The sequence below is a fragment of the Amphiprion ocellaris genome, chromosome 1, assembly GCF_022539595.1.
Source record: "Amphiprion ocellaris isolate individual 3 ecotype Okinawa chromosome 1, ASM2253959v1, whole genome shotgun sequence".
Lineage (NCBI taxonomy): Eukaryota > Metazoa > Chordata > Actinopteri > Pomacentridae > Amphiprion > Amphiprion ocellaris.
The window spans coordinates 9,078,525-9,094,205 of record NC_072766.1 but is presented as its reverse complement, the minus strand read 5'-3'; the positions used below and the strand labels follow the sequence as shown (position 1 = coordinate 9,094,205).

Sequence of the window (15,681 nt, the reverse complement as noted above, 5' to 3'; positions counted from 1 at the left end):
ATGTTATGAACTGATGAAATGGCAGTGGATGACAAGTTGCCATATGGACAAGGATGGTCCAGTGAGAGCAGTTCAGGCTGTTGTGCACAACAGAAAAATTGCAACAGTCAGCAAAGAAACACATCAAAGTCAAACATACAAAACTGCTGCTGAAAGATGAAAACAGTGAATAGAAAAAGAAGAATATAACAGTATTTGAACAGTCTCAGATCTGCTGCATGTACGCTACAAATGCTTTACTGATTAAGAAATTTATAATATCTGAGTGGACTCTGCCTCATATTCAAATTTGGGCACGTCCAGAAAAAAAATACAGTTCTGAGATCTGGTAAGATGGTGAGTTTAAAGTGGTCAATATTGTGCATGGGTGTTATTTTCTGCTTTATGAATACATACATTTTTAAAAATAGCTTTTAAATTGATTGCTCTTTCTCTCAGTATATGTAGCTGGGTCAATATATAATTGTGGGACTTTTTGTAACATAGTTGACAGGTATCATAGTTGACATTTTTGCTGTTTTCAGGCCTAAAATCAACATGGCCGCTTATAACCAAACACCACATGGCATTTTTACAGAAAGATTCTTCTAAAATATTATATATACAATTGAGTAAAATTGAAATTATTTTTAAAGATATTGTAGTAACACAATCCACACTTGACTCACACACTACTTTACATTAAATAACTCAGAAAGCCTTGGAGTCTTGCCAGTCTTTTCTCCAGGAGGAAACGACATCATGTGGAGCAGGTCATGTGATCTGGAATTAACACACTCCCTGGAGAGGTGTTTTTGTAATGGGGAACTTAGTTGAAAGTGATTTCTTGGACAGTTTGCTATTTTCCTTATAAAATTTGATATATTGGCAAAAAGAAATATCTGTCATGATATTCTTGTTTAGCTAATTAGAAGGTGGTTGTTGTTAAATTTGGACGGTTATTTAGTTGACATTTTTGTGATATCCAGTCATTTTTTATAAATGATTGTTTCCATAATAAATAACTATGGAATTTGTAAAGACATGATCATAATGAACATAATATACTTTTTTTTGTTACTTTTAATAAAAAATGTATGCAAGATATATCCCATTGACTTCAAAAGTCCCTCAATTATATACTGACCCAGCTGTACTATATGGTAAACAAAAATATAGTCTGTTGTATAGCCACACAAGAATGTCTATTGCACAACTATATCTGTATCCGAAGTACAAATTCAGTGCAACAAAAGTGAACACACCTGTGACCACAGACACACAAGTTAGAAAATCTGTTGTCATTAAAAACCAAACTGAGTGCATTTGTGTTTTCAGCTAGCCTAACTGCATTAACACAGCTATAAAATGATCTGTGAACACCAGAACTGCCTCCATTTTGGACCTATAGACTGTCTGTCTACATCCATGCAGAAAATCATTTCTAAAGGGATTGAAGAAAAAAACAAACTGATTTTAACACTTCACAAAGATGAAAAAGGATACAGGGAGACTGGTGAACAACTAAAAATCAGTTCATGCACACACAGTTGCAGCAGTAATCAGAAGGTATAGAACGCTAATCAGAGCTGCAGTGGCTGTCCTAAAATGACACCCAAGGCAGTGTGCTGCTTCTACAGTCCACCTCTGAAAAACAGACAGGCAAGTGTTTCAGACTTGGCACAGAGGTTATCAATGGAAACTGGATTTTCTGTGCCAGCTAAGACGGTGTGAAGGACAGTGCATAATGTCAACCTCTATGTATAATGTTCAAGACAAAAAGTCATGCAAGATTAAACTTTGCTAAGGAATATGAAAAGATGTCAGATTATTATTGGGATCATATTCTTTGGTCAGATAAGACCAAGATCACTTTGTTTCTTTCAGATGTGGTCCAGCATGTTTGTCATGAACCTGCCCAGGGCTGCTATAGTGAGTGCATAGTCCTGACAGTGAAGCACAAATGAAGGAAGTGTGATGGTACGGCGCTGCATGAGTGCACAATCTGTTGGCGAGATGACATTTATAGATGGCACCCGGAATGCACGAGGGTATACCAAAATACCGGCAGACGAGTGAATCCCAATCTGTAGAAGCTTGCAGACTAAGAACATTTCAGCATGATAACAATCCAAAGCACACAACCAAAATCTACAGAAGTTTTTAAAGGAAGAAAAAAAGTCAGAAATAAGACCTGACCAAGTAGTCACCTGAGTATTTGGAGTGTTGTAGAGAAAAATGTGGAGCAACACAACCCCGCAAACAAAGTCCAGCTGAGCATCTCTCTGGAACTCACTCAACACTGGTATCCTCCACACTGTGGAGGACTGACTGTCATCAAAAATAAAGGTGAACATATACTAAGATTGTATTGGAATCTCAGTCAGGAAAGGTGTACAGTTGTTGCATCCACTTCCTACTGTTGAAGCCTGCATTTTTAACACAGTAAACAAAGCAAAACTGAATTTAAAATCTGATGAACTCCCTCACACGCCTTTAATTCACAATTTTTGACTGATCCATACTTAAATGAGAATCAGCACATGACAAACCATCTGTTACAGAGCAAGCATGGCACCGACTCCAGCAGCACAGCTCCACATTGGAGCGTTCAGCACCAACATGGCTGTTTTGATGTGCGCATGACTTGTTAAGCTTCGTTCACGTTGACAGCTGTGTGATATGAAATGTTGCTATGATGTTGACTTCAGCACAGGCATTAAATCAAGACGCTGATGCAGAATTTTAGGATTTTTTTGAGCAGTATGACCATAAAATTGCACTCCAGAAATGTAAAAAAAAAATCTAGTTAACTTCTCACTACATACTAAATGAATCTTGCGTAACATTTACCACAAAATTTTCATCCTCAGCAAATATTTGTCATCCATCAGTGAAATCTTTTAATCCAGACTCCAGGAATTAAAAGCTCGGATTAAACCGTGAAGTTATGAGGATGTAAGATTTGCCATTCACATGTTTGCACCGTTTCCTCCTGAATTCCTTCCACTACAGTGTAAATAGTGGTTGTTTGTTGTCCTTCTGTGCTGCGAGTGAGGAAGGCTCCCACAGACAATAAGCTGCTCACAGGCTGATGACTAAGGAAGGCAACCCGCAGCGGAGTCGTTATGGTAACAGAAGTTTGCCAAATAGACTGTGCTGAAATTGGACAAGTGTGAACACACAATCGATGTCCTCCTCCCCCCACTCCCATATGACATTTTAGGCACAGGACCTTTGCAGTAAAATCATGTGCGCGGTGGACAGGTTTTCGTGCAGCGAGGTCAGTTTAAGACAGCCTTTAAACAGGTCTAACAGTCAATATCAGGACCCCCTAATTCCACTGAGATTCTACTTCCTCATACTAACCGTCTGCTCGTGCATGATGTCATTTTGTCCTCATAATTAAAACAAATAGCCATCCTTTTCTATATATGTCTGAAATTTGGAGTTTATTTCTTCAGCGCAGAAAACTATAACCAAGAGTGTATCAACAAACATGACACAAATAATACTGCATGGTGAACTTTCTAATAGTCAATCGGTCTTGAAAAAGGTCGCTAGAAACGAGTATTAAGTGAAAACAGAATGCTGACAAACGGTACCGATCATTATCCTCGATTAATTTCAACCTAATCACAATTATTTACTCAAGCAGAGCTTTGCCTGAGCACCAACCTGTGCTCGAAAGGTGCAGACTGTACTGAGTGAGGGAGATACAAACAGATAAAGTATACTTTGGTGTGGAGCCAACATGAGTGTAACAGACCATCCTGATTTCTGGGCACTTACTTCTTAACAAGACAAAACACTGAGACTGATGAAACTCTGTTCTCATATTTCAATAAATATGCAGCATCTACATCAGAAAGAGAAGATGCGCAACAGTAACAATACATACGACATTTAAACAATACATTGTTGGAATACATTGTAAAGAAGGAGGTCCTTGTACAGGGCCAGTATTACCTGCTCCGATGAGAAAATATACTATTATTACTGTAGTGAATAGGTACAGCAGGTGTACCTTTGTAAATACATGTGCAAATCATCATGATTGTCTGATCAACAAAGACAATTTGGTAACAGAAATCCATACAAACCCTTTTAATTCCCCCTTTATACTTAAGTACGGCACGTTTTAGTGTCCACACAAACGTCCTGTCAGCATATCAAGAAGGCTTTCCTTTTAGTCATCCCTCCATAAAGTGCCGTTCTTTTGTCAGATGTTGGTCTTTGTGTAAAATGAAGATGACATCAAAAATTTCTTCAAAACCACCTGATCAAGATCATGCTTTCATGAATAATATGAGGGGTTTGGTGAAGAAGAGGATTTCTTTCCGCTGCTGAGTTTTAGCGTTTGGTAAGGCAAGAGGGCCGCTTCCTCCTCATTCAGTCAACAATGACCGAGAGCAGAGCCATGATGGCCACGCCACAGAAAATGAGCAGTATCTGCAGTAGGGAGTGCCTGGAAGAAAGAACAAAGGTTACAGATTCAGACTGATTCAAGGACATTAAAGGAATAACGCCATCTGCTCATTTTCACACCACAGAGCTCATCACGCATTTTCAATTTATTTCTCACCAAGTTCTCTTCTACTACGGCCTTCACGCACAGTCACCACAGCTGAACTCCAACAAACAAGAACAGGCTTTCCTGCAGAGGTTTTGGCTCCTAATAATAATGCCATGGGGTCACATTTTGTTTTATTTTTAATGCAAACACACACACAACGAATCAGATTGGTGATCTTGCGGGCAGTGTGATTCAGACCCGGTTTACTGCTACTCCAGTGATCAACAGTTGGCGGTGACAGCACACGAACTAATGCAACAATTACAACTGAGCAATTGATTGAAATATTATTAAAATCACAGGAACTGTAGTGTTTTGATGAAGATAAAATGCGTAACATTTAATTATAAAAATTAAATATCATGCTGCCTGCAAAATTATATTTTCTAGACACAAGGAAACATGCTTGTTTGGTACAGATCACAGCGAAAATGACACATTATTTCTGTGAAAAAGAAATGGAAAAGTTACCTTTCCCACTAAAATTGCAACTCAAATTGCACCTGCATTATCAGGCAAAATCATCACAGCAAGATTTTAATGCATATTATTCAGCCCTAGTAACGATCTTCACCAAAGGCAGCACAGAGGGACCCTAAGTGACTTAACATGGACATACAGCCATGGAAAAAATTATTAGACCACCCTTATTTTCTTCATTTTCTTGTTCATTTTAATGCTTGGTACCACTAAAGGTACATTGTTTGGACAAATATAATGGTAACAACAAAAGTAGCTCATTATAAGAGTTTAAGTTAAGAGCTGATATCTAGACATTTTCCATGATTTTCCTGATAATAACCAAAATCACTTAAGCTCTTACATCAACAGCTATGGCATTGTACTGCCACAAACAGCTTTTAGGCATTCCATGTTTTCTTTTCTGTCTGTTTTAGTCACATGAAACACACAGGAGTTAGTACTTGAGTGCATAACCATTGTTTCTGATGACTTCAGCCATGTGTCTTAGCATGCTCTCCACCAGCTTCTGACATTGTTCTGCTGTATTCTTCAGGTAAATACACCTTTAGTGGTATCAACCATTAAAATGAACAAGAAATTGAAGAAAACAAGGGTGGTCTACTATTTTTTTCCATGACTGTAAATAAATGGGATTCAAGTGAGATATCAAAGTGTTTTTGAAAATCAGTTCTGCACAACGTTTTGAATACGGAAATGCATTCAACATGCAACGATGCATTTAGAAACATACCTTAAACTGGACTCCTCTAGCAGGTCAGGCACCACATTCACCAAGGCTATGTAGAGGAAGCCTCCAGAAGTGAACGGCAATATCCAGCTGCTGACATTTTCTAGAAACGTTTTGAAAGACTTATGAGTGATGACGGCAGCTGTAAAATGGTCTCAAGTCAACAAAAGTGTGTTAAGCTGTGTGTGTATTGGTCCCATCCTACCGGAGCCTTTAGGTGACTGAGTGCACAGAGCGAAGCAAGCTCCCAAAACACCAACGAGCGCTGTGGACAGCTGCATGCGAGCAGCACTCCATCTATCAAACCCGGCCCTCAGCAGAATGGCAAAATCTCCCACCTGCAGACGATGACATTGTTCACAACACAAAAACGCCTAAACATTCAGCGAGTTTACAGTTAGATTCTTCCTGTATGCCCTCAACTCTGCAAGCATGAACCTGAACTTCCAAATTTAGAAATGGTATTACACAATTTAGCAAGAGCTCCGTTATCTCACCTCATGGGGGATTTCATGGAGTAGGATGGCGAGGGTGGTGAGAAAGCCAACCTGCAAGAAATGTCTCATAAGTGCTGCTTTGTCTGAAGAAATGTCCCATGTAAAGACGCATAAATATAAAGACATCACAAGCAGGTGTAAGCCCATTGTTGTGTTAGCATAATGTTAATACAATTCTAAGAGAGAGGTAATCTATATGCAAAACAAACCTTTAAGTAACCAACCTGGACAGTTATATTTACTGTCTAATTAACTGAAGAACTATTTCTTCGAAAAAATGGTCATAAGCGGTAATGTGGTCTCATGATTTTTTTCCCAAAAATATTTTAAGCTTTTCTTTTAATTAAGCTTTGAAAATGTAAAAATGTTTGAGATAATCACCGACGACTTCATTATAGTAAATGAAAAATGTGTATTTAAAAATCTCTTGACATCAAGTTAAAATTAACGCTAATGCATAATAAAAGGGTAGCCTAGTGAAATAATATTCAGATCACTGTTTGTCCAAAAAAGGAGATGTAAAACGCTCAAAAGCTCATAGATTTAAAATTTCAGTTATCGGATGAATAAGATAAAGTGAACATAACTGATTCAGTTATTGTTGCCTCTTTTGTTCAATAACAGATTCTCTTTTATTCTTTTTTCATTTTGTAAAAAAAGGTTATACTCTATTTCATGTGGTGGGATTTATTCTTTTTCTTTTGCCCTTTAATATTGCACACATATTTTTCCTTTCCTTTAATACACTATGGAATTTTTGGTCTTTTTTTGGATTCTATTTGTATCAACGGTGTTTGTTCTGTTAAATTAGAATTTATTTATTTATCATAAACTTCTGCATCTTTTACTGTGTTTATCTGTAATTCTCCATTTTTTGCTTCTCTGGTGTTTTTTTTTTTTCTTTCTGTATGGCCTGATAGTCTTTCTGGTTGTAATACTGTCTAACTGTTTTTGTGGCTTGTCTGTCAAAGCACTTACTAAACTGTTTTTAAAATATGCTAAAAACAATTATTAATATTTATGTAAACTACTACAAGCTCATTTTGGACAAGTAATGACCACCTGTGTTTAACTTTCTGATCTGAGACAAAATTGACACATTGCTATTAATATCCTTTAAGTTCTACTACAAAAGGAAAAAAAGTTCAAGTATGTTTATTGGCCATTCAGAATGAAAAACTGTGAAGTCATTCATGTTTAATCAACATTGTGTCGATACACAATATTTTCCGACTGCATTTCAAGGTGGCAAAAATGACATAGTGATAAATGCACAATGAGTAAACAGAAAACACTGGTGAGATGTCTTGTATGTGCATGTTTGAGACATCTAGTTAACTTCCTCTCTGGCACATTGATCCATAGTTCATGCTGCTAGCCTTATGTCTCTCCAGCTGGACTCTCTTCCCACAGCTACAAATATACAGTAACCTGCTGAAGCGATACAAATCCAAGCTACTGCAGTTTGAAGTGAACATTTTTCAACAAGCCTGTGTCACGATAAAACACGAAAAAGGTTCAGACTCAAAGAGACCGTTGTATCCTGCAATGAGTTCCCACTGAGTGGTCTTTTTAAGACAGTGGGAAAGCTGATACAACAGGTCTGCAGCTCTGCCAGGGAGCCTGTATATGTTGCCAAACACTGTACTCACAAGGGAGGTGTTATATGTCTAAATTCACCATATTTGAGTCCTTTTCTTTCATTAAGCATTGCAGTAGTTTGCTTTGATCGTTTTCTAGCTCTCCTGCAGTACTTAATATTCAACCTTTCAAAGTGCAAACAACCAAATTTGCATTCACACATAGTCACAACTCGATGGACATTGTGTTTATTCTTCAGTCTGACGTTGTCTGCTTGCCAGCCATGTTCTCTTTCATGACAGGATTTGAGATGGTACTCACTGACCACTGGTATCCGGCACAGCTGACAATCTTGAGGTATCTCACTATGCAATTAGTGCAATTTTTGCTTGCTCGGCTGTCAATAATGAAAACTGCCACTTTAAGTTCGATATTTCACATATCTCAATTGTCCAACATGTTCACATGACAGACATTGCAGTGTCAGCTGCTGTACTATCTTCAGTAGCAATGAATGTCAGTATACGACTGGGCTAGTTTGGTCTGCAACCACAGCGAGCACCTGCAATTATAGTCCACAAAAACCAGGAGTTTTTGTAGAAATATGCACAGTGAGGACTAAGCGTGAATGTAATCACATTCTCACACAAGTTTACTAACCTGCTGTCAGGGTGGCTGCGCCTCAGGCAGTAGAATAGTGTGTACACTAATCACAGGGTTGTCGGTTCAATGGCCTCCTGGACACTTGCCGAAGAGTCTTTGGGCAAGACACTTAACACCAAGCTGCTCACGTTGGCAGCTACTCCAACTCACTGCGGTTTTGTCATGAATTGCTGTGACTGACTGTGTGCATGTGTATGAGTGGGAAATTGTGAAGTGCTTTTTAAGCTCATAAAAGGGCACTGAGGGCTCTGGGTTACTGATTAGAAAGTTGGGGATTCAAGCGCCGGCACTGCCAAGCTGCCTCCGCGGTGCCCTTCAGCAAGGCCCTGGCTGCCACTGTACTCTGACTCCAACTTTCCTACAAGTTGGAATGTTCTCTGTTCATAACAGAAGTCCCAAATCCGAAACTGCAGGACAATATCTCTGTTTCGAAGCACAATTTCACTCTACTGTTGCCTTTGTTTTTAAAGCAGGTAGCAGACTTTTCTTTCCACCATGAAACTTACTCTTGACTCACTGACTGGCAAAAAACGGCTTGAAGTAGATATGCTGCATTCTGAGACCGTCAAGACTTTATTGTAATATTTATTGACTGGCACAGAACAGATTTGTAATTTGAGCTATAACCCATTCAAAACTCAAACTCTGAACCGTATGTTTATCCAAACGAAAAATGAAGACAAAGTGTCTAAGCTAGACAAATCAATAATATATACACACTACATACATACTACTCACTAAATATAGCACAGATTGAAATAAACTCTCATTCATTTTTGTGTAAACCACATATGAAAGAGAAACACTCCAAGATAGTAGTTTTTAGTCCTATTAGCGTAGAGGTTGTCACATTTTCTTACCTTTTTACTGACCAAGAAACTCCCAGCGACTGCCAGTCCATGAGTGAAGTTGTCAATGCAGTTGGCCAGTAGGTTTAAGTACCCACTTGTCTGTGACACACAAAAAAAGAATGCCACTGTTACTCACATTTATCTGAGATGCGTCAGAACTGAGAAAACAACACGAATATAATTATCAGTCAGAGAACTTTTTTTTTTTTTCCAATTATGCTGAATTTGCTGAGCTGTACCTCTACATCCAGAATCTAAGCTTGTATAGTTTGTAATTTTACTTCCTGTGTAAGTCTTACAATGTGAGCTCAGGTTACTTTCAGCTTTGAAGTCAGACCCTACCAGCAAAACTCCTTCAAATGAGTTGCTCCTTTAATACGGCACAAGAGGACAAACTCAAAAACGTAAACAGCAGCTTCTGGTGATGCAGCATGAATTTCCCTGCAAATTCTGTTGTACTTTTCCCCATAATAAACCGCTGACTCATGCAGGGTGAACATCACCTGTCACTTATTGCCTGCTGAGTCTCTCTAAAACCACTGTCCGCAACCCTGAACAGAATAAACGGGTAAAGATTGTCAAAGCCTTAAATAAAAGAATATGAGATTAGTTGATGCTGTTTGGTATTTTGATGTACGGTTGACCAGCTAATCTCTACGGGGACTTTGTTTGTCTCCGTCTGGTAACCCTAAAAATGTGCTGCATAGTTTTTAGCTTGCTAGCATTTATGCTCTAAAATGTGTCTTTGTTGACTTTAGACCAGTTATACTCAGGAGATTTTGCAAATATTTTCAGCAATTTTAACTAGTAAAATCATTTCCTGACTCTCTCCCTCCTCTCTGTCTCGCCTTCTTTTTCACCTAGCAATAGCATTACCACAGCTACTTGTCCATTATGGAGCAGCAACATCTTTCAGATTCACTTTCTTGTAGACACTAAATGATTGCATAACAATAATGTATTAATCAGTATTCCAACATGAACATATAATGATTTAGATGGAGTTTAAGCAGTGCTAACGGTTAGTGTTATGAAACTTTTAATTTGCACACATGCTTCTAAATACATTTTAGTCTGCACACATCTATTTTTAGTCACAAATGCAAAAGAAATACTTATACTGTGGAGCCCTGAAGTGAGTTGCTGTTTATGACTCAGTTTGGAAGACTTAAAAAGCAAAAAAAAAAAACCATCTCTTACATAAGCAAACCGTGTCAAATGTTTACCCCCAGTGGTGGCCCCCTTCTTCATAATTTTCTGTCTTTTTGTGAACTGCAGTATATTTTGGTTGTCGGCATTACCTTGATTTTCTCTGATCTTTCCTGCAGACTCTGTTGCTTGGAGGATTTCCATGACTCAGCATGGTGCCCATTTCTGAGTGATACGACTGCTTTTTCATTGAGAACTGAATTAGACTGCGTCTGTGAAGGAAAAAGGAAGAAAAACAAGCCAAAAATGAACATGCTGTCCCCGCATATTTTAAATGCAAGTACATTTTCTTTTTTTTTTTTTTTTTTTTTTGTTGAATGAATCATCTTGATGTTCCTATTACTCACAAGTGTCTACTATCAGTAATATGCCATTAACTTGGAAGGAATGACTTCCCAGTGTAACCATATTGCTCGTCTTGGCCACTAACGCCAGTCATGCTAAAAACAGTTTGTTAATGGTAATGCCTGAATCCCACAGTGCAATAAATGGGCATTTTACTGTCGCTCCCACTGTGTGTCAAAGGGTTCACCCACTGGCAGCAGAACAGCTGCTGAAACATTCTCATTATTTTTCTACCTTCCTACATATGCTGTAATCAGCAGTCATTTGTACTTGCTTTGTTTATCAGATATAAAGTATGACCCTTAAATTCCAGCACTGTTCAACATGTCTACATTTTAAATATAACAGAAGAGACTCATTCATCTCATGCTGCAGCTTCTGCTTTCCCAGAACACTCAACTTCCCTGTTCCATCAATCAGAAACCACTTATGTTGCCATTTGCACTGATGGTCAAATTAAGCGTGAGGGAAATAGCCTGCTGTCTTCTGGAAATGTTTGCTGCATGCCTATGATTGAAGCATGAGGAAGTAATAAAGTGTGATGAATTTTCAGGACTATCAATCTCCTCAAACTGATTGGAGACAAATTGTAATTGCCAGAGTGCAAGTTTGCTTCATTACAAATGTAAAACGACTTTAAGAAAGAATAAAATATCTTCTTCACATTTATAACATGAAGCAGTACAATTCTCTGCATGACACATTCATCAAAAAACTGACCCACTTCTTACGAAAGTACATCAGGCTCGTTACAGTTCTTGCATCTCGTAGCCTCAACACAGCATTTTCAGGAAAAAAAAACAAACTTAAAACCTCCCTCTCTGTCTCTCACATGCAGTGTCGCACTCTGTCCCTGTCTATTGTTGCCTCTGTCTATAAGCTGAGTGTTCTCCTGTGGACACTGAAATGGCTAAAGCAGCTGCTTCACCCCAGCACTATAAATAGACACTAGTGGAGGAGCTGAGCCGTGGATTCCAATCTTCTCCCTCAATGGCATTAGAAAGACAGGAGGGAGGATGAGGCCGCCTTTACAAACACACTGCAACCAGCCGCTCATTGTCTACAAAGAAGAACTGTGCCTTTTCAAAATGGGCCAATTGCGGCTTGCAGCATGAGTGATTGAAATCATTCGTCACAGAAGGAATTGGGTGTTTCAACAAAGTCACAGCTGATTCCTGATGTCCCCATTTAGCTGTAACAATTTAACAACATTGTTCTGGGACTGCAGAACAGATATGTGACATAACTGAAAGTAATATTATATGCATAGGCTAACACAATGTTAATTTGCATAGTGTGCCATTTGTGCGTCACTATAATATACAGAAAATAAAAGTGAGGCTGAAGAGCAGAGCTACAACAGACACACACATATTGTCACCATTTTGGAAAATATGACAGATAAACATGTACTCACTGAGCAGAGCAATGTGTGTGTGTTTATGTATGAGGAGCAGAGCTAATGCTAACTGAGCCAGCCATAGCCTAACAAATAGAAACTCGACTTGTATTAGTTCCTTGCTTTGATGCAACCATGTTGATATAATATATAGTGGGCAAGCTGATGATTACTAAAGACAGCACACAAAACAACTTCACATCAGGCAGTAAAAAGCTTACCTACAGTTTTGAATGAGCTCAGCCAGTGAGCTATTGTGAACGTACTTTCAACACCCATCGATGACGAAGGACACTGTTGTCATTGAAAATACACGGTTGTGAAAGAACCAAACAAAAAACAACTTTTGGCTAAAATATGAGGACTGCTCATTCAAACACCTTTAGACTTAATACTGCACTTTCCTAGGTTGCCCACAGTACAGCCAAGTGTAAAACAGATCAAAATAATGATTGTCGAGAAAAGGGAAAAACAGACCGACACACATAAACAGAGACTCCTTCCTTCATAGGTAAATAATTTCTAAACAATAAGCTTCTGCTTTGATGCAATTTAGAACTCTCATCTCATTTTGATACTAGTCAATACACTCATTAAAATAATAAATATAAACAGCTGTTTCAAACCAGAGCACAGTAAATTAAGGCTAAACAATTAATTGATTTCAAATCAAAATTGCAATTTTAATCAATGCAATTCGGAAATCACAAAGGCTGTAATTTAGAATATATGTTGTGTGGTGACCTTGGTGTTCATGTTATAGCCTTTGGCCAACAGTCAAGCTCACCAATCAGAATTGGTCCAAAGCATCTGTATATTCCATCACAAAAACCAAACAAAAGGAAAACGTTATATTCACGGTGCAGAAAAATGGCTCCAGAGCCAGAAGTGGACTATTTAGTCCCAGAGAAAAGCAGCAATAATGTGGTGTGGGAGTATTTCAGGTTTATGATGATACATGTGCAACAAAAGAAGGTATTGTGCAAGGTTGTGTATGACCAAAAAGTCAAGTGAAAGTAGTGGCATCTTAATCCAGTCTAGCATACTATATTAGTGTAGTTTGTGACTGTTACCCTTCTGAACAGGGCTCACAAGCCAAAATGCACTAACCCACTAAAGACAAGACAATGATGGGTTTCCAGAACTCTTCCAAACACGAGATAAAAGATATGCAATTACCACTAGACATACTTCAGTCAACCTGCCCTCAGTTAACTGTGTGTAGTATGTAGGAAAAAGGTTTAGATGGAGCTGGAAAATGTGACAAATTATAAACAGTTTCATGGTATGTATCTCATATGGAAAGGCACCAATACATATTTTAAATATATCACACATTGAATATTGACCTGACGCTGGACTAAAAAATTATATTATACATGAAGAAGTACAATCTGTCAGAAAATTTACAGGTAGATATTGTCCCCAAATTGTTCATTCCTATAGCAAACACTAAATCTCATGCAGGCTAGGTTGTATATTGATCAACTTGGTATGCTGTTGCAGAAAGGGAGTATAAAATAAATAGTTAAGAATTTTTGGAAAATATACTCATTCTTTTTTCATACTTGGATAAGAAGATTGATGCTACTCTCATCCACGTATGGTAAATATGCGCAGAGCCAGCAACCACTTCGCTTGGCATAAACACTGGAAATACAGCGAAGCGACCAGTCTGGCTCTGTCCAACTGGAAAATTCAACAACCGTTATTTCCAAGGCTCACTAATTAAAATATTAACATCTTGCCTGTTTCAACCATACAGAAACCAAAGCAAAGCAACAACACACTGAGCTTTCACTGGAGCTATGTGACAGACTATTTCTTGAAGACAAAACATAGGAGTAATATAAATCTTTATATGTCTGTCTGCACAAGAAAGTCAATAAACATATTTCCCAAAATATGCAACTATTGCTGTAAACCCATGGTTGTACAGTAGGTAATCTGATGGTACAGTCATCAAAATGCAACCGACAGAAATATGCAGACCGAGCACAACAGCAGTTTGCACTATGCATACCGATGAGAAAAAAAAATATGAGAAGGCTTGTATTGACGTGTGTGTGCAGTGAGACGGTTTTGATCAGCAGCGGGCAGACTCTTCTAAAAACACATTATTTCACCAGAAGCACTTACAGCCGAGTTAAAATTCAGATCGGAACTTGAAGCAGGATCCTCGATGCTGTCTTGGTCTGGAAACATTTTCTCAAGGAGTAGGAAGGCCAGCAGACCGATGATTACCCACAAGCCCTGGGTCATGTAGTGGTTTTGTTTACCAGCTAAAAGGTTAGCAGACAGATTGGAAATAAGACAGAGTGCAAATACAGTAAGTGGCAGGTGGGCTACAGTATAGTACCACTACTATAGGTATGTGAGAGGGATTGCTGCAAACATTTGTGTTTTTATGAATTAGCACCAAGTGAAACACTGTATTCATAATATTTCTTATTCACCTGGCTTGTGTGATGCTACAGGAACAGATTAATGCAATCCTGTTGTAAAAAAAACGTGAAATTTTGGAAGTATGTAGTACACAGTTAATTGAGCAATACAACTGCTGTCCCAAAGTATGATTCATGCAATTGACATACCCTCGGTCTGCAAAGTCTGGGAGAACAGACTGTTAGAAGATCAGGCAATGTAGTAGTAATAGTGTAACAATAAAATATCCTTTGCATTTCGTTATAAATTTTAGTTCTTTTGAATGTTTAAGAGTGACTAATGGGCAAAAGAGCTTTCTACAAAAAGGTAGTGATAAAAGACCCACCTGAAGAACCAGAGAGCGCCCACGCCTCAGGAAGGAGATGAAGGAATACATCACCAAGGAGACCACCAATAGCAAAGCTCAAGAGCTGCTTCAGCTTCTGGCACCCAGCTGACAAAACACAAACAAGGTAACAATTACTGTAAAGTATGATTAGCCATGGAATCTTTCCTTTTGGTCTGGCAGCAAAGCCACAAATAAATGATGACATATCTACAGCTCTATAGCTCCTTCTCCTTTTCTACAAATTAATGAATCATTTCATCATTGAACTGCCTCTGGCGCACCTTACTAATATCAACTGGGATTACTTCCCTTGGTAATGACTAACCTCTGGTCAAGACTGCACTTGACAACCCACAGACTAAAATACATCTGGAATGCCACGTCCCTTAGGGTGGGGCCCCTAAGGAGGCCTCAAGTCTAAGGCTGACCTGTAGCAACATAGGCCTGGTTACTAAAGTCTGATAGTAGGAAGTAATGGGAATAAGGTACATCACATTATTGTTGTTATTTAAATGTTGCATATAATGCTGGTCACCTAAACCATGCTTATTTCAACAGTTCTACTATTTAATAAGAAACATATATCAGAGAAATTGAT

At 38.4% G+C, this 15,681-nt stretch overlaps 1 protein-coding gene across 1 annotated transcript in view; it reads right to left on the bottom strand.

Moving 5' to 3' along the window:
• Window positions 1-3,800: 3,800 nt before the first annotated feature.
• The window catches only part of slc39a13 (solute carrier family 39 member 13), a 17,549-nt gene continuing 5,668 nt past the window's right edge, over window positions 3,801-15,681 (bottom strand). Inside the window, exons 3-10 of the mRNA XM_023263196.3 lie at window positions 15,081-15,188; window positions 14,450-14,592; window positions 10,659-10,778; window positions 9,367-9,456; window positions 6,263-6,313; window positions 5,971-6,103; window positions 5,769-5,868; window positions 3,801-4,447 (exon numbers count right to left, since the gene is read on the bottom strand). Coding sequence (XP_023118964.1) covers window positions 4,372-4,447; window positions 5,769-5,868; window positions 5,971-6,103; window positions 6,263-6,313; window positions 9,367-9,456; window positions 10,659-10,778; window positions 14,450-14,592; window positions 15,081-15,188 — 821 coding nt within the window. The 3' untranslated portion in view covers window positions 3,801-4,371. The remainder of the gene's footprint in view (window positions 4,448-5,768; window positions 5,869-5,970; window positions 6,104-6,262; window positions 6,314-9,366; window positions 9,457-10,658; window positions 10,779-14,449; window positions 14,593-15,080; window positions 15,189-15,681) is intronic.